Source organism: Phacochoerus africanus, chromosome 4 (genome assembly GCF_016906955.1).
Source record: "Phacochoerus africanus isolate WHEZ1 chromosome 4, ROS_Pafr_v1, whole genome shotgun sequence".
NCBI classification, from domain to species: Eukaryota; Metazoa; Chordata; class Mammalia; order Artiodactyla; family Suidae; genus Phacochoerus; species Phacochoerus africanus.
Window position 1 is genome coordinate 87,934,424 of NC_062547.1, and position 21,118 is coordinate 87,955,541.

At 43.6% G+C, this 21,118-nt stretch overlaps 1 protein-coding gene across 1 annotated transcript in view; it reads left to right on the forward strand.

Moving 5' to 3' along the window:
* Positions 1 to 18,809, forward strand: part of BHMT (betaine--homocysteine S-methyltransferase) — a 24,622-nt gene extending 5,813 nt beyond the window's left edge. The window contains exons 3-8 of the mRNA XM_047774471.1: positions 6,506 to 6,624; positions 7,879 to 8,070; positions 8,946 to 9,093; positions 12,693 to 12,875; positions 14,501 to 14,729; positions 17,484 to 18,809. Coding sequence (XP_047630427.1) covers positions 6,506 to 6,624; positions 7,879 to 8,070; positions 8,946 to 9,093; positions 12,693 to 12,875; positions 14,501 to 14,729; positions 17,484 to 17,670 — 1,058 coding nt within the window. The 3' untranslated portion in view covers positions 17,671 to 18,809. The remainder of the gene's footprint in view (positions 1 to 6,505; positions 6,625 to 7,878; positions 8,071 to 8,945; positions 9,094 to 12,692; positions 12,876 to 14,500; positions 14,730 to 17,483) is intronic.
* The last annotated feature ends 2,309 nt before the right edge of the window (positions 18,810 to 21,118 follow it).

Here is a 21,118-nt window from a genome sequence, read left to right on the forward strand (position 1 = left end):
CTCAGTGGTTAACAAATCCGACTAGGAACCATGAGGTTGCAGGTTTGATCCCTGGCCTCGCTCAGTGGGTTAAGGATCCGGTGTTGCCATGAGCTGTGGTGTACGTGGCAGATGCGGCTCAGATCCCAAGTTGCTGTGGCTGTGGCATAGACCGGTGGCTACAGCTCCAATTCTACCCCTAGCCTGGGAACCTCCATATGCCGCAGGAGCGGCCCTAGAAAAGGGAAAAAGACAAGAAAAAGAAAAAGATTAAAAATAAAAATAAAGAAAGAGCACTGTGTTGAGCCCAGTCTAGGAACATGCCATCTAGCAGATCCAATCATGCCACAATTTCCAAATATTTACTATTGCCTGCTGGCCACTGTGCCACATCTATCAGTACACATTCACGTGTTGGGTAAGTACCGTGACCCTCCTTGTGGAGTCACTGCCTCTACCTCCTGTTCCCTGCCCTGCACCCTAGAAGAGTCCAGAACCTGCCTCCTGTCTTCTCTCCTCCCGCCCCCCTCCCCCCTTCCTCCCCACTCAGTAGCCAACACTTGAAAAGAAGTTGCATCTTTCAGAGGAAACCAGAGAAGTTCTCGTGAACTTTATACAAGATAATAAACAGTTGTTTTTTATATTAAAGGAGAGCATGTTTCAATGCACAAAGGATGGAAACTAACAAAGCCGAGACAGTGGAGACAGTCCAGCTTTGAGATTAAGCACACAGACTCTGGATCCAGACTAACTAGATCAGATGCTGATAGCCCTGGGGAAATTACTTAGCTTCCCCAAGACTTGTCTGTAACAAGCAATGCTGACATCCACCTCGTAAAGTTGTTATGAGGATTAAATAAATCACATGCCAAGTGTTTAAAACAGTCCCTCGCACATTGTAAACACTGCAGGTATTAACAGTGGTTATTAGGCTGAGGAGTTTCTTCTCTTGACAGTATTTTTGGTTGTGTTCTTTAATTTCTGTTAGAGAGTACAGACATGTGTTCAAATCACGCTGTCCCTAAAATGTATTCAAACTAAAAGAGCTACGGTCACACCGTGAGGCTCGGCATATGTACCCAATTTTTATCTTTCCAAACAAAGGGAGATAATATTGTGTTCTACCGTAAAAAAATGAAATCAGTAGACTTGGGAAGCTAAACCTGAAGAAGTTCTCAAATTGTACTTTTGTCAGTGGAATTTGTTAAAAAGTATAGATTCCCAGCCCCCCATGTATAGCGATTTCATTTCATTAGGTTTGTCCTGCATATCTACAATACTTATCCCCAAATGATGGCAAGGTGAGCCCCACTTTGAAGAGCATTGAAGGGATGTAAGAAACGCAATAATTAAAACCTCAGAGCGAAAATTTCAAAGATATCTCTGGGGAGTTCCTGCTGTGGCACAGCAGTAACGAACCCGACTAGCATCCATGAGAATGCAGGTTCAATCCCTGGCCCTGTTCAGTGGGTTAAGGATCTGGCGTTTCCGTGAGCTGTGGTATAGGTGACAGACGTAGCTCAGATCTGGTATTGCTGTTGCTATGACTGTGGTGTAGGCTGGCAGCTGCACCTCCGATTCAATCCCTAGCCTGGGAACTTCCATATGCCACAGATGCAGCCCTAAAAAGACAAATTTATATCCTTTTTTTTTTTCTTTTTAGGGCCACACCCACAGCATATGGAGGTTCCCAAGTTAGGGGTCGAATCAGAGCTGTAGCTGCCAGCCTACACCACAGCCACAGCAATGAGGGATCCCAGACACATCTGTGACCTTTACCACAGCTCACAGCAACTCCGGATCCTTAACCCACTGAGCAAGGCCATAGATAGAACCCATGGATGCTAGTCTCATGGTATGGCTGACTTCACTTAGCATGATAATTTCTAGGTCCATCCATGTTGCTAAAAATGCCAGTATTTCATTCTTTTTAATGGCTGAGTAATATTCCATTGTGTATATGTACCACATCTTCTTTAGCCACTCCTCTGTCGATGGACATTTAGGTTGTTTCCAGGTCTTGGCTATTGACAATAGTGCTGCAATGAACATCAGAGTCCATGTGTCTTTGCGAGTCATGGTTTTCTCTGGATAGATGCCCAGGAGTGGGATTGATGGATCAAATGGGAGTTCTATTTTTAGTTTTCTGAGGAATCTCCATACTGTTTTCCACAGTGGTTGCACCAATTTACAATCCCACCGACAGTGTAATAGGGTTCCTTTTTCTCCACACCCTCTCCAGCACTCACTGTAGACTTTTTGATGATGGCCATTCTGGCTGGTGTAAGGTGGTACCTCATAGTGGTTTTGATTTGCATTTCTCTAATAATGAGTGATGTTGAACATCTTTTCATGTGTTTTTTTTGGCCATCCATATGTCTTCTTTGGAGAATTGTCTGTTTAGATCTTCTGCCCATTTTTTGATGGGGTTGTTCGTTTTTTTGGTATGGAGCTGTAGGAGGTGTTTATAAATTTTGGAGATTAATTCCTTGTCAGTCGATTCATTAGCAAAGATTTTCTCCCATTCTGTGGGTTGTCTTTTCATTGTGTTTAAGGTTTCCTTTGCTGTGCAGAAACTTTTAAGTTTGATTAGATCCCACTTATTTTTGTTTTTACTGTCATTACTCTAAGAGGTGTCATTTATGGCAGAAAGTGTTTGGCCTATGTTTTCCTCTGAGAGCTTTATAGTGTCTGGTCTTATATCTAGATCTTTAATCCATTTTGAGTTTATTTTTGTCTATGGTGTTAGAGAGTGTTCTAATTTCATTCTTTTCCATGTAGCTGTCCAGTTTTCCCAGCACCACTTATTGAGCAAGCTGTCCTTTCTCCATTGTATATCCTTGCCTTCTTTGTCATAGATGAGTTGGCTGTAGGTGCGTGAGTTTAATTCTGGGTTTTCTATCCTATTCCACTGGTCTATATTTCTGTCTTTGTGACAGTACCATACAGTTTTGATGATTATTGCTTTGTAGTATAGTCTGAAGTCCAGGAACCTGATTCCTCCAGCTCCATTTTTCTTTTTCAGGATGTATTTGGCTTTTCTGGGTCTTTTGTGCTTCCAAACAAACTTTAAAATATTTCATTTGAGTTCTCATGCTTTTTAAGAATTAATGAAAACTCCATGATACTGAGTCCTTAGATTTAATCCTTTCTGCTATAGACCAAAATCCCATCTATGCAGCTCTGACAGTGCCTAGTTCAAACTCTCTCAACCACAGAGGACTACAGGATGCACCAGAAAAGACAAATCTCCTCCCTGTAATGCATCTTCATAGAAACATCTCATGGGACCACAATATATTTAATCTTTTTAGGATGAAGGTGGGGGAGGTGAAAGGTGTTTAAAACAGCCACACTCTGAATGGTAGCAGTGGTCAGTGTTAATGCTATTTTATACAAATGAATTTGTTTCTGCAGGTGCTTTTCTAATATTGACTGAGGGATAGCTAGAATTGATATAGACCCCGAAAGGGGTTTCTCTGCAAGATAGATGGCACCTGAAACATTTTTGTAGGACTAGTGTCTGGGCTTGGCCTCTCAGTGCTGGAAGCAGTGGGGAGAGGAATTTTATGCTACAGTCTGCAAATGTGTCTTGGAATCCAGAATTTGGGGGAACTTTAGAAAGTTAATACCTTACATATGTCATACATTACGTAACATTCTGCCTAGTGTCTGAAGCACTCTGGCAGGGCTTCCCCCACCCCATCATATATAGTAACACTCTTTTTGCATCAATATATATATATATGACTGTTCATTCTAAATGGAACATAATTATAAATATCCTCACATTAGTTCAGGTCACATTTTGCCCCCAAATGATTTTGCTGCAAATTTATTATCACACTGAAGAGATGCTGCAAAATTTTATTTGACCTTTTAGGGTTTTCTATGAAATTCCAAAGAGTTACATTTCTTAGATAAATTTAGAAGGTAATATCTATGCTCTGTACATATATATCTGGGCTATATATATATATATATATATACACACACACACACACTTATATATCTCTGTGTCATGGTAATATTTAGCTTCTATGAATGATAAAATAAAACTAGTATAATGAAGAACTTTAAATGAATGAAGAGTTTTAAATGAGCCATAAAATGAATACAATTAATTAGTATCGGTTGTATCATTGCCATAAGAAGCAGTCATACCCTATTACTGGTTAGAGAATGAAGACATAGTTTTAGGATAAAGGAAAACATAAAATAGAAGTTGAAAGGATATCCAGAAATTACCAGACTAATTCTACTAAAGTTTATGCCTAGAGTTGTGGTTCTGGCACTCACTGGAATCAGCATTGTATTTGGCCGTGAGCTCCGGTTCCCTGAGTCTAGAGGGGTTTGAGGAATCTGAATTAGTTGTCCCCCAGTGAGTGGAGTTGGGTCACACTTTTGAGAAGTGCTGCATTTTTAAGAAGCGTGATGGAATAAACAAATTAAGAGTGAAAGTTGTCTTCACCTTTTTGAATCGCTACCCTTGGGGAAAAATCTGATGAAAGGTTAGAGACCCTCTGAGCACTATAACAGGTACGTACATGCAAACAGTTTGCACACCTTTCGGGGTTGGGTGCTTTGTTTGCTTTATAAAAGGTCTTTGGAAATCCATCAAAGGACCACCTGGGTGGGCCTCCTACTTACAAACCATTCTGCCCCAGAGCACAGGAACCAAGTCTATGGTCCCTTCTCCCCTGCTCCATCCACGGCAGCTCCGTGTTTATTTGACTGATACTCCAGGACTCTATGTGAGGTTTTTTAAATTCATTCTGTTGCTAATTAACTTCCCCAAACCCCCAAATTTAGGCATGCTTTTAAGTTCCCACCGGGAACTAAAGTTCCCATGATTTTAAAAGCAAAGATTTGGCTTCAAGCATGGAAATCCATTTTCTGAAAATTAGAAGGCTTTTTGGCCTCACCTTTTTGTCCATTTGTAAACAAAAACTGTGCTTCTTGACACTCAATAGGCATCTGGGAGGCAAAGCTGCCAGACTACTCTACAGTCTCAGCCCCTGCAGGGCCAAGAACACCAATGTCCTAACAGTTTCCTGGCCTCTAATGCAGCTGCTCTCAGACCTGTGGATTTTATAGGCCTCTGAAGTTTCAAACTAAATTTTAGGATGTGATATATGAATTCTGATTTCCTAAGTTGCTCAGTCATTTCTCCTGACGAATACAAAACACCATCTAAGTCTCACGATCATTATATAAAAGGAACATTCGCCTGCTCTCTTAGAAGAGTGATTCCCAACACAACTGAAAATAAAAACCAGTTGTGAAACCTTTCAAAAAATTGCCTGTGGGAGTTCCCTGATGGTCTAGAGGTGAGGACTTGGTGCTTTCACTGTTGTGGCCGGGGTTCAATCCCTGGCTTGGAAACTGAGATCCCACATCAAGCCACTGCAGGCCACAGCCAAAAACAACCACAAAAATGCCCATAACCTACCCTAAACCAATTAAATTAGACTATGTGTGGATTTGACCCTAGCATTCATAATTTTTAAAAAGCTTACAGGGAATTCCTGTCATGGCTCAGTGGTAACAAACCCAACTAGTACCCCTGAGGATGCGGGTTCAATCCCTGGCCTCACTCAGTGGGTTAAGAATCTGGCATTGCCATGAGCTGTGGTGTAGGCTGCAGATGCAGCTGGGGTCCTGAGTTGCTGTGGCTGTGGTATAGGCCAGTAGCTGTAGCCCCAATTCCACCCCTAGCCTGGGAACTTCCATATGTCATGGGTACAGTCCTAAAAGGCAAAAAAAAAAAAAAAAATTACAGGATATTTCATGGGCAATCAGTGTTTAAGACCTCTATATTAAAGCAAAGAGTAGCTTTGAATTGAATACATTTGGTTATATGGGGAAAAAAATAAGAGCAAAAACATCTCCCACCACATTTCCTCCAGCCAGTGGAAGCTTTGCCATGTGGTATTCATGCATGAACCTAGCTTGGGAACCCTGCCCCAACTCTGCTACCAGAATTGTCTTTCCAAAGCACCGACCTCATCACATGAATTAATTGCTTAAAAACTTTTTAAGCTCCCCAGTACCTGTGGCCTGGAGCCCAGATTCCTTGGGATGATGTGCTAGGCTGTTGCACTCTGTCTGGCAGCCCACCTCTGCAAGCCCATCTCCCGCCCCTTCTCCAGCACATCCTCAAACCTGCCACTCAGACTGCTTGTCTTTCCCCCAAAGGCCAAGCCTGTGCTTGCCTCCTTGTCTTTGCTCAGGCTCTTCGCTCTATAAGGAATGCCCTTCCCCAGCTCCTCTGCCTGGCAAAACCACCGAGATGATTCCTTGCTGCGGGACCTCCCTCTTCCCATCACGCCATGTTTATGGCAGAGGTGACCTCTTCTTCCAGCAGGAGACTCCAGAGCCACCTGTCAGTAGCCCTCAGGATGCACAGGTGCCCGGCAGCCGGGAACTTAAGCAGCTGTTTTGACACTTGTTCATCTGTTTCGCCTTCTGAAAACGTCTCGGGCTAACAAACTGCTGAACACCTTTTCCTCATTCCGTCTCCCAGTTCGCCAGCTTCATCGGGAGTTCCTCAGAGCCGGATCGAATGTCATGCAGACCTTCACCTTCTATGCCAGTGAGGACAAGCTGGAGAACAGGGGAAACTACGTTGCAGAGAAAATATCTGTGAGTAACACCACACGTGGCACTCTTGGAAGGACACATAGATGCACATGTTGTCACCAAAGCTCTCACAGAGAACAATGTCGAGCCTCTTGGGAGTTTTGTTTTGTTTTAAACAACACGGAAGGAGCTCCCATCGTGGTTTAGGGTTAACGAATCTGACGAGCATCCATGAGAACGTAGGTTCGATCCCTGGCCTCGCTCAGTGGGTTAAGGATTCAGCGTTGCTGTGAGCTGTGATGCATGTCACAGACATGGCTCGGATCCTGCGTGGCTGTGGCTGTGGCTGAGGCAGGTGGCTACAGCTCCGATTTGACCCCTAGCCTGGGAACCTCCATATAGCATGAGTGCGGCTCTAAAAAGCAAAAAATAAAAGTAAAAAATAAATAAACACAGAAATGAGATGGGTGTGAATAATATTCTTAGCTTTTAGCTAGAGTCCCCCAAACTAACAGAAATGCATTTAATGAGCAGATCAAAGAGGTATTTAACTATTAATGATTCTCCCAGGCTCTTGACGAAGTTGCTGAGTGGGTATCCTTACAAAGGCTTACATCTTTACAGTTTTTTAATGTGACATGGTACAGGGGAAAGGTCATATGAGCCAGGAGTCAGTGAACCTAGAATCCTCCTGGCTCAGCTACAATTAACTGTGTGAAGCTGGCAAGCCATTTACCTATCCCATCCAATCAGCAATTTCTTCATTTCTAAAAGGAAAAAGGAGTTCTAAAATGCCATGAGCCTGTGTGATCTGTGGTACTGGGGTTTTTTAGGACGTCATCAATTTTCAATGTCTATGTAATTAGATAAGATCTTGCTTGATATGCAATTATCTGTTGAGAAAATATATGATGACAAAAATCATAAATTGTGTGGCCGTTTTAACTGAATTTTACTCTTATTAATCATAAAAGCAAAACATCCTTATCTTTACCACTATTACTAGGTATTCTAACTGCAGCCTAGGCACTGGAAGATCCCAGAGCCCTTTATGTAAAGACTTTGATCCTCTCTTAGATCTTTGGTATAATGCAATACCCTAGATGTAATGTGATATCCCAGCATTAGACTTATTTTTTTTTCATCACTATTATCAGTTGCTTTGTTATTGCAAACTGCTCAACTTGGTAAAGCACTATTCCATCACTGTCATTTTCTGGAGTGAAATCACTAACTGGAACACATAGCCAAGATGTGGGCATTTGAATGACAAGTTTGCTTCAGTCTCACCTGAACATGTATATTCTCCCATTTTAGGGGCAGAAAGTCAATGAAGCTGCTTGTGACATTGCCCGGCAAGTGGCTGATGAGGGAGATGCTTTGGTGGCAGGAGGTGTGAGCCAGACACCTTCGTACCTCAGCTGCAAGAGCGAAACGGAAGTCAAAAAAGTGTTTCGGCAGCAGTTAGAGGTCTTCATGAAGAAGAACGTTGACTTCTTGATTGCAGAGGTAAACAGACACGATCAAAGATAAGACGAGTACACGTGGTACATTTTCCCTGCCTTTTGCCCTCATGAGGACCACATGGCGCGACGTGACAGTCATGACTTGTAGTAGTAATTTTTTTTGAGGGGAGCACACCTGCAGCAGGTGGCTAGGGGTCAAATCGGAGCTACAGCTACCAGCCTACACCACAGCCACAGCAACACCCAATCCAAGCTGCATCTGTGACCTACACCACAGCTCATGCCAATGTGGCATCTGTAACCCACTGAGCAAGGCGGGGGATTGAACCTATGTCCTCAGGGATGCTAGTCAGATTCGTTTCTGCTGAGTCACGACAGGAACTCCTAATAGTAGTAATATTTGCTTTTTAAACCTTTCTCCAATTTGTGGCTTCTACTAAATGTGATCCCATTAATCTAATAGAGTGTTCTTCAAATCTTTGAAGTTCACAGTAAGAAGTCACCATTCTATGCTGTTTAAAAAAGGCTAATGGGTCAAGACTCAGAGTTTGAAAAACACTCATTGAGGGATAATTACATTAATATGAAATAGGATAAGTTTTCAAATTATTGGGGGAGAAGCAAGATTAAAAGTACCTTACTTTGGAGTTCCCTCAGTGGCTCAGCAGTAATGAACCCAACTAGTACCCATGAGGACACGGGTTTGATCTCTGGCCTCCCTCAGTGTGTTAAGGATGCAGCATTGCCATGAGCTGTGGTGTAGGTTGCAGACACTGCTCAGATCTGGCCTTGCTGTGGCTTTGGAATAGGCCAGTGGCTGCAGCTCAGATTTGACCCCTAGCCTGGGAACCTCCATATACCGTACCTGTGGCCCTAAAAAGACAATAAACAAACAAACCTTACTTTAACTTATTTCAGTATTTTGAACATGTTGAAGAGGCTGTGTGGGCAGTTGAAACCTTGAAAGCATCTGGGAAGCCTGTGGCAGCGACCATGTGCATCGGCCCAGAGGGAGACCTGCACGGCATGACCCCAGGCCAGTGTGCAGTGCGTCTGGTAAAGGCAGGTGAGGATGGATTTTGATGGGTTTGCAATTAGTAAGTCTTAAATGACATGTAAATGCAGGTCCATCTGTAAATCAATATATTCTACCTTTGTTATAAGAAAACCATTAGGAGTTCCCGTCGTGGAGCAGCAGAAATGAATCCAAGAACCATGAGGTGGCCAGTTCGATCTCTGGTTTCGCTCAGTGGGTTAAGTATCTGGCATTGCCATGAGCTGTGATGTAGGTTGCAGACATGGCTAGGATCTGGTGTGGCTGTGGCTGTGGTGTAGGTCACAGACCAGGCTCAGATCCTACATTGCCATGGCTGCGGTATAGGCAGGCAGCTGTAGCTCTGATTTGACCCCTAGCCTGGGAACCTCCATATGCTGTGGGTATGGCCCTAAAAAGCAAAAAAGAAAAGAAAAGAAAAGAAAACCATTAATCTACTTTCTTAGGCATATTGATAATATCATTATCAGGCCTCAAAGAGAAAAATGTAAAAAAAAAAAAAAGATGCATGCACACAGATCAGCCTTTTGAAAGGGGCAACTAGACTTATACTGAGGGTTTAACACCTAGAAATAAGAAGCATTTTGGTAAATCAACAGGAGCATTAAGAAAAATTACATTTTAAATTTATCTCAAGTTGAGGTCTTTAAACATTAAGAACTTTTAAGACAGTTGCCTTCTTCGCCGAAGTTTTTCCATTCTCATAAATTACTGGTATGCTTGACTTTTAATAATTGGTTGAATAAATCAAAAAATCTTTTGATAGGAAATACTGACCACCTAATTATCTTTTTATATAATTTGCATTCCTAATATTGGGTTGCATTCCAATTAAGGAAAATCCACAGATCATTTTCAACGCCACCTCGTTTTCAACCTGAGGAATAGCACAGTGTCCACAGAAGAGTCTGATGTCAGTCTGAGGAATGGAGAGATTTTGATTGGCTAGTTGTTTAGTTTCTCATCTTTATCCAACTCCTGATCGTTCATGAGTCACTTTATACTCATCATTAATGATAACAATTATTTAGTTTTAGGAATGGCATTGTAGAATCCTAATTTTTTACTGTAAGTATAACAAATGGGGGGAGAAGCCAAGTTAATGTGTTTCAAGGAGATCCGGGGAAGCTCTTTATCCAGCTGTTAATTAGCAGAGATTCTTGGCCGGCATCTAATCCTTCCCCCGATGGTCTGTTCGGAGTAAGTGGCCACAGTGCTTGGCATCACCGAACCCTGTTTGTAGCCTTCACAGAACTTCCCAGTTATCTCATCTGTTGATGTCTTAAATGTCAGGCTCTATCACTAGATTGTAAGATCCCAGAAGGTAAAGACTATGTCTGCTTGGCTGAGCACTGGGTACCCTGTGCCTGGCACAGCACCTAGCACATGCTAGGTTCTTGATCAATGTCCATCTCACAACTCCAGTCCATCTTCCAATGCTTCACCTCCAGAGTCATCCTTCAATAGTCATCCCTGCCCCACGTGATCACTTCCTCCTCTCAGCAGCTGTAACACTTCTATTTATACCACACATTTGGAGGATCCGTGGCTGACATTCTCTAGCCTGTGAGACTGTCGACAGAGTTCTGCAGTTATACACAGAGAAAATGCTGTGTTAAACCAAGTTAAGCTGTCTCTCTCTCCCTTTTTTTGCTTTTTAGGGTCGCACTAACGGCATGCGGAGCTTCACAGGCTAGGGGTCGAATCAGAGCTACAGCTGCCAGCTTACACCACAGCCACAACAACATGGGATCCAAGCCACATCTGCAACCTACACCACAGTTCACAGCAACACCGGATCTTTAACCCACTAAGCAAGGCCAGGGATTGAACCTGCAACCTCATGGTTCCTAGTCGGAGTCATTTCTGCTGGGCCACAATGGGAACTCCTAAGCTGCCTCTTGACTGCAGAACTTCTCAGAGCCTTTGACATGATCATGTGTGTTGGCAGTCTCCATGAAGGGGCTGTAGTAAATAGCTACTGCCTAACTTAATTGATCATAGAACCTGTTTTTCATAGAGCCCACCTTGCGAAGCCCTGTGCTCAATTATAAAATCCTTGGTGTCCTATATGTATATTTCTCTGTAACCCCTTACGAGGACCTTTATACCTAATAGACAGATAAAGTAGTAGACATCCAATAAATAGCCAACGTATGAATAATTCATTTGTGTTATGAAGTCAAGCAAGGAAAGGGAAACTTTGGCTGTGGAACATCCAAAAAAAAATGTAGTCAAGATCCAAGTGGCTGTGTTCAGTAAGCTGTTGAATATATACCAGTCTGGAACCCAATGGAAGGGTCAGGGTTAGAGAGAGAAGCTTGGGAGAGTTCTGGATATTGATGGTACTGAGGGCCTGGGGCTGAAAAGGAGCTGCAAATGCAAGAAGGGAAGATGGCTCAGTAGGTCCTGGGACACTTCAGGATTGAGAGGTTCAGCCTTGTGGAGAGGTCAGCACACAACACTCACAAAAAAGCTGAGGAGCTAGGAGCCACAATCAGAGAGTGGAAGAAGTTCTCAGAAGTCAAGAGAAGGGGGAAGCTGATGACAGAGAGAGTGGCACTAGGTTGAATGCCACTGAGACACTGAGCATGATGAGAATAGAGGAGCAGCTATTGGATTTGGCAAGATTGAGGGCATCAGTGCCCTTAACAACAGCTGATTCAGAGTGAGGCCTGAGTGAAACACAAATGAAAAGCAAATCTCAGACCCAGCCCTGTGAGGACCACTGAGACACCTGCTGCCAAACACAGGATGTCATGGCTTAGAGCATCAGCAGCTGCTCTTCTGCTCCTGGAATTTGAATGTTGGCATCACTCTCATTTCAGCCTTTCCTTGTTCTTAGAATCTCTATATCCAAGATACAAAATCCTAGGCCATGAGTTTCTCAAAAAAGAAAATGTCCTTTTCAGAGGTGGAAGCAACCCAAGTGTCCCACTAATGAATAGATAAATAAAACGTGGTCTATACATGCAATGGAATATTATTTTGCCATGAAAAAGAATGAAATTCTGATGCATGCTTCAACAGGGATGAACCTTGAAAACATACTAAGTGAAATAAGCCAGTCACAAAAGGACACATATTGTATGATTTCACTTATTTATATGGAAGTTTCAGGAAAACTTTTTCCTAAATTACATTCTGCTGTTATGCCCTAGAAACTTAATGATGTTATTAAATTGGCCTGATGAAAGGGAACATTGATTGATTCCTCAGATGAGTGGTGCGGTAACCACAGGTGCAAGGGAGCAGCCGGGAGTAGTGAAAAATGACTGTGCCTTGCAATGTAATGTCAAAGCTTGGGGAAAAAATGACTACTAAAAATTAAAGTTGAGAAAACCTCTAATAATTTTTTTTCCAAAAAAAGATGGACAGCCAAGTGTGCATAAATGACACTTTAATCACATCAGACTCTTCAAAGCACTTTTCACAGAAAGCCCTCGCTGCCTGTTAGTAATCACTCTTGCCCAAGGGTGAGATAAGTCTACAGGGACCAGATGCTGAACTTCCAGTGCAGCACTCCAAATAAAAGCTCCCGGAATGACACGAGAGGTGGGCTCACTGCTCTCTGGCAATCCCTAAAGCTACGATGTTCTTCCCACTTGCAGGAGCGTCCATTGTTGGTGTGAATTGCCATTTTGACCCCACAATTAGTTTGCAAACAGTGAAGCTCATGAAAGAAGGCTTGCAGGCCGCTGGATTGAAAGCCCACCTGATGAGTCAGCCCTTGGCCTACCACACTCCGGACTGCAGCAAGCAGGGGTTCATCGACCTGCCAGAATTCCCCTTTGGTAAGACAGACATCTCGTAAGTCATCTCAATGCCTTTATGTTCAACAAATGCCAAATAGATCTCCAGCTGTAGAGCTTTATCATGGCAAAGGAGTGGCTGCACACCTCCTCATCTCTTGCCCCTAGCTGCTCTCCCTGCAGCCAGAAAACTTTTAAGTGAGCCACTAGGAAAAGGCAGGACCAGCAAGCAAAAAAGACCTCTGCCAAGGGGGAGGGGGAGGAACTGGGAGCTTGGGGTTAATAGATGCAGACTGTTGCCTTTGGGATGGATTAGCAATGAGATCCTGCTGTTGTAACACTGGGAACTCTATTTAGTCACTTATGATGGATCATGTGAGAAAGAAGAATGTATACATGTATGTGTAACTGGGTCACCATGCGGTGCAGGAGAAAAAAATAATAATAAAAGGTAAAAAGTAAAAAACAAAAACAAAAACCTCTGAACTTAAATGTAAAATCAAAGGCGAGTCAATACCGAGATAGACAACCAGTGAGTCACACTTGTAGGTTGGTTAAAAGGATGCTCCCCCTGCCCCACCGAGTGGGCTCATTGAAGACTGCTTCCGGTTCCAGCTCTGTTGCTAAGTTGCATCACCTTAGCAAAATTCTTTAGTTCATCTATACCTTAATTTTCGCATTGGAAAAATAAGATGGGTAGATAGACCAGGTTATCTTCAAGATGCTTTGCTTCTAGTCTGAGGGTTGCTCAGATAGTCTAGCAGTATCTGAGTTTGAGAGGCTATGGGAAGGTGCGCTCATTGGGCTACTATGTAACAGATTTGAATGGAGAGACCAAGCAGATGAAGTGAGGGGATACCTTCAGTCTGGGAAGAGGGATAAAGCATGTGTGGGAAGTGGGGGTGAGTCCACCTGGACAGTCAAGCCAGAGGTGAGCAGGGCTGGACTCCTATTTCATTCTGAGGTCCTTATATCATCCACTAAAGGGACCCTGAGAGAAGGAAGAGAAGGTTAAATCATCAGTCTAGAAGAACCATGGGAGAGGAATGGCAAGACACTGTGGCATTTATGGCTGTAGAACAAATGATTGCACAACCTAGTGGCTTTAAACAACACAAATATTTATTAAATCCCACAAATATTTATTAAATTTCATAGTCATCTGAAGGCCTGCAGGCCTGCAAGCTCTCTTAGTGGGCTGCTATGAGTCAGGGTCATTTTTTTGCTGTCTGTTCCTTGGCTCCTGGGCCTTTCCATTGGGATCTTTGAGCATCCTTACAACATGGTGGCTGGTTTCTCCTGGAGTGAGGGTTCCAGGAGAGAATGAGGCAGAAACCATCATTTCTCCTATGTCTTAGCCTCAGAAGTCACAAACCATCCCTTCTGCCGTATTCTATTGGTGTCACAGACCAGCCTGATAGAATACCAGAGGGTCTACACAAGGGTGAGGACATCAGAGGACAGAGATCAACAGGAACTGTCTTCAAGTCCACCTATCACAGCATTTCAAACTGACTGGGTATGTCAAGGTAGCTAAGAGTTTTGAAACGTTAAGAACTGGATAACGACACCTTATTTAATTCATTTGTGGAAAACTATGTACTTATTAGAGCTGTTTATTTTGGAATCGCTTTTTAAAGATTTAAGCAGAATGTCATTCATTCCAGGACTGGAGCCCAGAGTTGCAACCAGATGGGACATTCAAAAATACGCCAGAGAAGCCTACAACCTGGGGGTCAGGTACATAGGCGGGTGCTGTGGATTTGAGCCCTACCACATCAGGGCCATTGCAGAGGAGCTGGCCCCAGAAAGGGGATTTTTGCCTCCAGCTTCAGAGAAACATGGCAGCTGGGGAAGTGCTTTGGACATGCACACCAAGCCCTGGGTTAGAGCCAGGTAAGGACCTTATTCTACATTTGCCAAACCAAATGCTTTTTGGTTATGAATATGTCCAAATGAGGTTATTACAAAGAGTGCAATTTGCTGTTGGCGATACAGACTCAGTTATCCTCTTTAAATTCTCCCACAGAGATGTTTTTAACATAGTGATTTCTGGAGAAGGCTTTAGGAATATAGAATATAAATACTGTAAATTGGGGAGGTCCTGTTGTGGCTCAGCAGGTTACAAATCAGACCAGCATCCATGAGGATGTGGGTCCAATCCCTGGCCTCGCTCAGTGGGTTAAGGATCTGGCGTTGCCATGAGCTGTGGTATAGGTTGCAGACGCAGCTGGGATCCAGCTATGGTGTAGGCTGGCAGCTACAGCTCTGATTCAACCCCTAGCCTAGAAACTTCCATATGCTACAAGTGCAGCCCTAAAAAGCAAAAAAAAAAAAAAAAGTAAATTGCAATGAAATATGATTTCACAATCTAGGAAAGCATCAGACACAAACAGTAAACCATTTAAGATTTAAGTATAACTTGGAGTTCCCATCGTGGCACAGCGGAAATAAATCTAAGAACCATGAGGTTGTGGGTTCGATCCCTGGCCTTGCTCAGTGGGTTAAGGATCTGGTGTTGCCATGAGTTGTGGTATAGGTTACAGATGGTGCTCAGATCTGGCATGGCTGTGGCCGTGGCACAGGCCAGCAGCTACAGCTCCGATTAGACCCCTAGCCTGGGAACCTCCATATGCTGCAGGTACAGCTCTAAAAAGCAAAAAAGACAAAAAAAAATTTAAGTATAACAAATATTAATTGCCTCTTCTGTGCCAAACACAATCTGTGGAGCTTGGAAAACAATGGTGAATAAAATTAAAAAGATCTTTGCTCTCAGAGCTTACATTCCAGGGGCGGGGAGAGGAAAAATAAACTAATAGATTTTCTCATTAGGAGCTATTCAGGCACTAGGAATATAGAAATGAGAGGCTATGGTCCCTGGCTTAGAGGATCCCAAAGTCTCTTGGGGAAAAGAAAGAAGAAAGCTGGCATTTATTTTGTCTGGTTTGGGTTTTGGCCACACATGCAGCCCATTCAAATTCCGGGGGCCAGACATGGAACCCACACCACTGCAGTAACCAGAGCCTATGCAGTGACAACGCTGGAACCCTAACCCACTGAGTCACAAGGGAACTCCCAAAAATCAGGTGTATTGTGCTGTAGCTAACTGCTTGAGGACAGGTATGGATAAAAAGTGAACAATAAAGAAAACATCTCTTTCTCCCTCATAGATATTTTGGAATAAAGGACTTGGGAGGCTGGATTTCAAAGAGCTGAGCAGGTTTCCATGAGGGAAAGAAGCAGGTGGAGAGGCCATTAACTGAGCATCGGCTATATTAGACACCTGCTGTGGTCACTGAGGGAGCAAGGTGGACAAGGCACAGGCCTGTCCCCCAGGAGCTAACAGTCTAGAGATGGCAGAGAGACACATAGCTAGGTTCAAACTGGTAGAGTAAGTTAACGGTGAAAATGCATGGGTGCCATAGGGTCCGAACTGATGACCCAAGGGGGCAAAAGGCAGGAGGATTGGAGACGAATGTCTCGTAGAGCTGATGCCCGAGCTGCTGAATGTCAAGGGTGAATTACGCTGTCAGACTAGAGAACAGCCTGGAGGGAAGCATCGCAAGGTGGCAGGAGAACAGGGTGCTGAGAAACGAGAAGGTTGAGAGGAGGAGATTCAGAATGTGGTAGAAGACACACATCGGGAACCGGGGGCGGCCTCTGTTCATGCGCACGAGGTCTGGAGGACCTCATCCCAAGCCAGTGGACTCATGTGGTCCAGACAGAGTTCGATGTGCAAATTTTAGTAGCCCCAAGAGGGGGGAACCTGTGAGGAAATGTTTGCTGGAAGGTGCCAGACGTGAGGAGGCCTGAACTAGGAGACAATGGAAAGAGAAAGGAGGTGGAGGAGCTCTCGGGTGGCTCAGCAGGCTAAGGATCCGGCATAGTCACTGCAGTGGCTCAGGTTACTGCTGTGGCATGGGTTCGATCCCTGGCCCGGGAACTTCTGCATGTCACAGGCATGGCCAAAAAAAAAAAAAAAAAAAAAGTAGAGATGGAATTCCCGTCATGGCTCAGTGGTTAGCGTATCTGACTAGGAACCATGAGGTTGTGTGTTCGATCCCTGGCCTTGCTCAATGGGTTAAGGATCTGGCATTGCTGTGAGCTATGGTGCAGGTTGCAGACACGGCTTGGATCCCTCGTTGCTGTGGCTGTGGCGTAGGCCAGCGGCTGCAGCTCTGATTAGACCGGTAGCCTGAGAACCTCCATATGCTGCAGGTGCAGCCCTAAAAAGACCAAAAAATTAAAAATTAAAAAATAAAGAGAGAGAGAGGGAAAGGAGGCAGAGATAGGATCTGTAGGGGGTGAGGCTTAGAAGCAGCATCGGCTCTGGGAAGGGCAGCAAACGTGGTCTCAGCTGGCTTGGCAGCTAGAGTGTCAGAAAGTGAGGGTGGGGACGTAGGGTCATTTGGACAGAAAATGTCCCTGTTCTAAATTGTTACCTTTTGAATCTATGTGTGTGTGAAAAGAAGAAATGCAAAGTAATTTCAGACCTAATGATTCGGAGGGGGGAAAAAAAAAGATAAAGCTAAATGTGTTTCAACGGACACTCTCAAGAGTCCAAAGATGGCTCTATGGAGGTGTTCTTGCCCAGTGACCCTGGGAGTGACACTCAGGAGAGGGCTACCACTGTGTGTTTTGTTCGCCCAGGGCCAGGAAGGAATACTGGGAAAATCTTCGGATAGCCTCCGGCAGGCCATACAACCCTTCCATGTCAAAGCCGGATGCCTGGGGAGTGACCAAAGGCACAGCTGAGCTGATGCAGCAGAAAGAAGCTACAACGGAGCAGCAGCTGAGAGAGCTCTTTGAAAAACAGAAATTCCCATCTGCCCAGTAGCCTCAGCCAAGCCCGTTTTTAGTGGCTTCCCCTATGTTCAGACCACAGTTCCAAAAAATAAGGGAAAGATGGTTTAAAGGCAATGCTTATGGGAATGCCAGCCTATGCATAAGATTCATACAAGCGGCACACAACAGTCACAAATTACACCTGACAGTGTTTTAAAGTATAAATGTCGAACGTGGAGGCAAAATAAGTGAGAAGCAAATCTTAAACAGGTTTACTAAGCACCCAGCATGTACACGGCATTAAGGAAGTCACTGTGGCCAAGGAAAAATAATTTAGACATTAGTCCCTCTTCTAGACATTTGCAGACGTCAAAGGGCGATGAGAAGTGAGGTGTCTTGAATGGTTCAGCAACCACACAGCCACAGACAAAGGGCTATATAGGAAAGTGACTTCCAAGATCGTTTGACCATGACCCTTCATAAGAAACTCAATTTATATAATGACCCAGTAAAACACACATTGAAGTAAAATGTGATCCATGCAGGTATTTTCTATTTCCATTCCATTCCTATTTCACTAATAAAATTATGCTGGTAGAGGCCCTTCTAGTTGATTTTGTGACCCATTAGCGGGTTCTGACCACAGATTGAAAAACACTGCTATGGGGACACTTCAGATATGGGGACTTTTCTATTTCTTTAAGTTTCTTCTTAGAAAATCAGTCCTATGGGATCTGATCAGTAAGCGTCCAGAGCTCAGAGTCCTGCTCTCAGAGTTAAAGAGTTGTCCCCTTCCTTTCCTGACCCATCTGTACTACGAAGAAGCATTTAGACCAATGGGGAGGCCAAGAAGGGACAGTGCCCAGGTTTTCTCTGTCCTGCTCCAGGATGGATCCATCTCAATGCCTCCAGTCGGTTAAGACTGGGGAGCAGTGGGCTTGCATCACTTTGGTAGCTTTTTTAAAAAGAATAATAACGAAAGAGATACTCAAAAGCCCATCCGGGTTTCCAAGATCAAGAACTACATTTTAACCTGAAAGTTCAAGCCTGGGTTATGTATGACCATTAGAATAAACATGGCTACTCAGTGTACTAGGAAAGAGTTCATGTGCCTTTCCAAACATTCTTGGGTTGGTGTAGCTGTTTTGAAATTATAATTTCTTGAGCTATTAAAAAAGAGCAGTGAGACTATCTTGGTTGTTTTGGAGTCTTATTTCTGTTTTATAATTTGCTAAGGCTTGCATGCAATTCCTACACCTCAATTTCTGCTTTAAAAGTAAGACTACCTTCCTGCTTCACAAATCTGCTAGAGTTTTAAAGAAGAAGGCAGCAGTATTTAAAGGGATAAGAAACTTCCAGAATTTGGAGTTCCCGTCGTGGTGCAGTGGAAATGAATCCAACCAGGAGCCATGAAGTTGTGGGTTCGATCCCTGGCCTCACTCAGTGGGTTAAGGATCTGGCATTGCCGTGAGCTGTGGTGTAGGTCACAGATGTGGCTTTGATCCTGCATTGCTGTGGCTGTGGCATAGGCCAGCAACTGTAGCGCCAATTAGACCCCTAACCTGGGAACCTCCGTATGCCGCGGGTGCAGCCCTAAAAAGACAAAAAAAAATTTTTAATTTTTTAAAAAGAAACTTCCACAATTTTTTTACTAAGAGAATCAAAATTCCACCTCTTTATCCTTCAATTCACAGAAAGAGAACCAAAGCAGCACAACCTGCGGAGGCTGCATAGGGGTGAGGTGAAATAAGAAGAGTGATTGTCACTTTTATTTTTAACCAAGTTGCTATCTACCATTCCTCATCCCCAATCAGGTTCAGTATTTAATACTTTCATTTATAGATGATAGAAACTTTACTCGATCTATTTCTCTGCTATTGTGTAGGATGCATGCCCCATTAATATTCTTTTCAGAGCTTTTATTGCCATACAAAACACCGTAACCTCAGTCATTCTTATACCCTTTGATTAAAAAAAAAAAAAAAATTTCCATTGCCAAGGGGTAGCTGGGAGGCAGTGTGACCGACTGGGAGTTTGGGGTTAACAGATGCAAACTCTTACATTTAGAATGGGAGTTCCCGTTGTGGCTCAGTGGTTAACGAATCCGACTAGGAACCATGAGGTTGCAGGTTCGATCCCTGTGGGTTATGGATCCAGCGTTGCTGTGAGCTGTGGTGTAGGTCACAGACATGGCTCAGATCCCACATTGCTGTGGCTGTGGTGTAGACCGGTGGCTACAGCTCTGATTAGACCCCTAGCCTGGGAACTTCCATATGCTGCGGGAAGGGGCCCTAGAAAAGGCAAAAAGATCAAAAAAAAACAAAACAAAAGAAAAAAGAATGAATAAGCAATGAGTTCCTCCTGGACAGCACAGGGAGCTATATCAAGTCTCTTAGGATAGACCATGATGGAAGACAATATAAGAAAGGGAATTTTTATATATATATATATGACAGGGTCACTTTGCTGTACAGCAGAAATTGGCACAACATTGTAAATCAATAATAAAAAACATTTTTAATATCTCCCTCAAAACTAAACTTAGTGGATACACTGCAATGAAATTATATGTCAACACTGCCTCCTAGTGGCATATTTCCATATTTTGCGAAAATTTTTTGAAATTCAGCCTCTCCACCAAATAAATGCATTCATTTCCAGAAATCTTGTTCACTAAAATACGAGCCTCACTCAGTACCTACATGCTTCTTTGTGTTAAATGGACATTTCTCAATGGCAAAGGTATTTTTACAGAATGCAAGCCAGAGAGATTTTAGAGATCGAGTCCAAACTCTCTTTTTGCTTTTTAGGGCCGCACCCGTGGCATATGGAAGGTCCCTGGCTAGGGGTCGAACTGGAGCTACAGCTGCCAGCCTACACCACAGCCACAGCAACAGCAATCCCCAACTCACTGAGCAAGGCCAGGGATCGAACCCACATCCTCATGGATACAAGTTAGATTCGTTTCCGCTGCACCACAACGGAACTCCCTAACTCTCTTTTAAAGGTGAGATTACTGGGGCAGGACACCAAGTGAAGAAGGGCTTCTTAGTCCACGGCTGCCAGCAAAGATGGCTTTAGTTTATCATTTGAAGAAGGAGAGTGGAACCAAGACAGATCATTCACAAAACCGAGTGTATCTTCCTGCCAAGTCAATGTAAACTCAAAGAATAAACTGTTTGCTACTTATGACCTGATACTTATTTACAGTGTAGTAAAGAACCTTGCCAACGCAGAGCTGTAATGGAGACAGCCAGACTGGACAGGAAGGGATCAAAAGCTTCAGTTCCCAACTTCTCCAGAAGGGGGCAGCAAGTCACCAGCTGGGAAGGCCAGAGACGCTCTATTTTGCTTTGAACTTCAGCAAGACCATCTGAACAAACTGTAACATTAAATGGCAGAAATATCTGTAGCTCTCTTTCTTTGGACCAGTTTTTCCCTAAGATATATGGATCTTTGAATCACATCCTGAACAACTCAGCCAGCAACAAAAGCCTTAT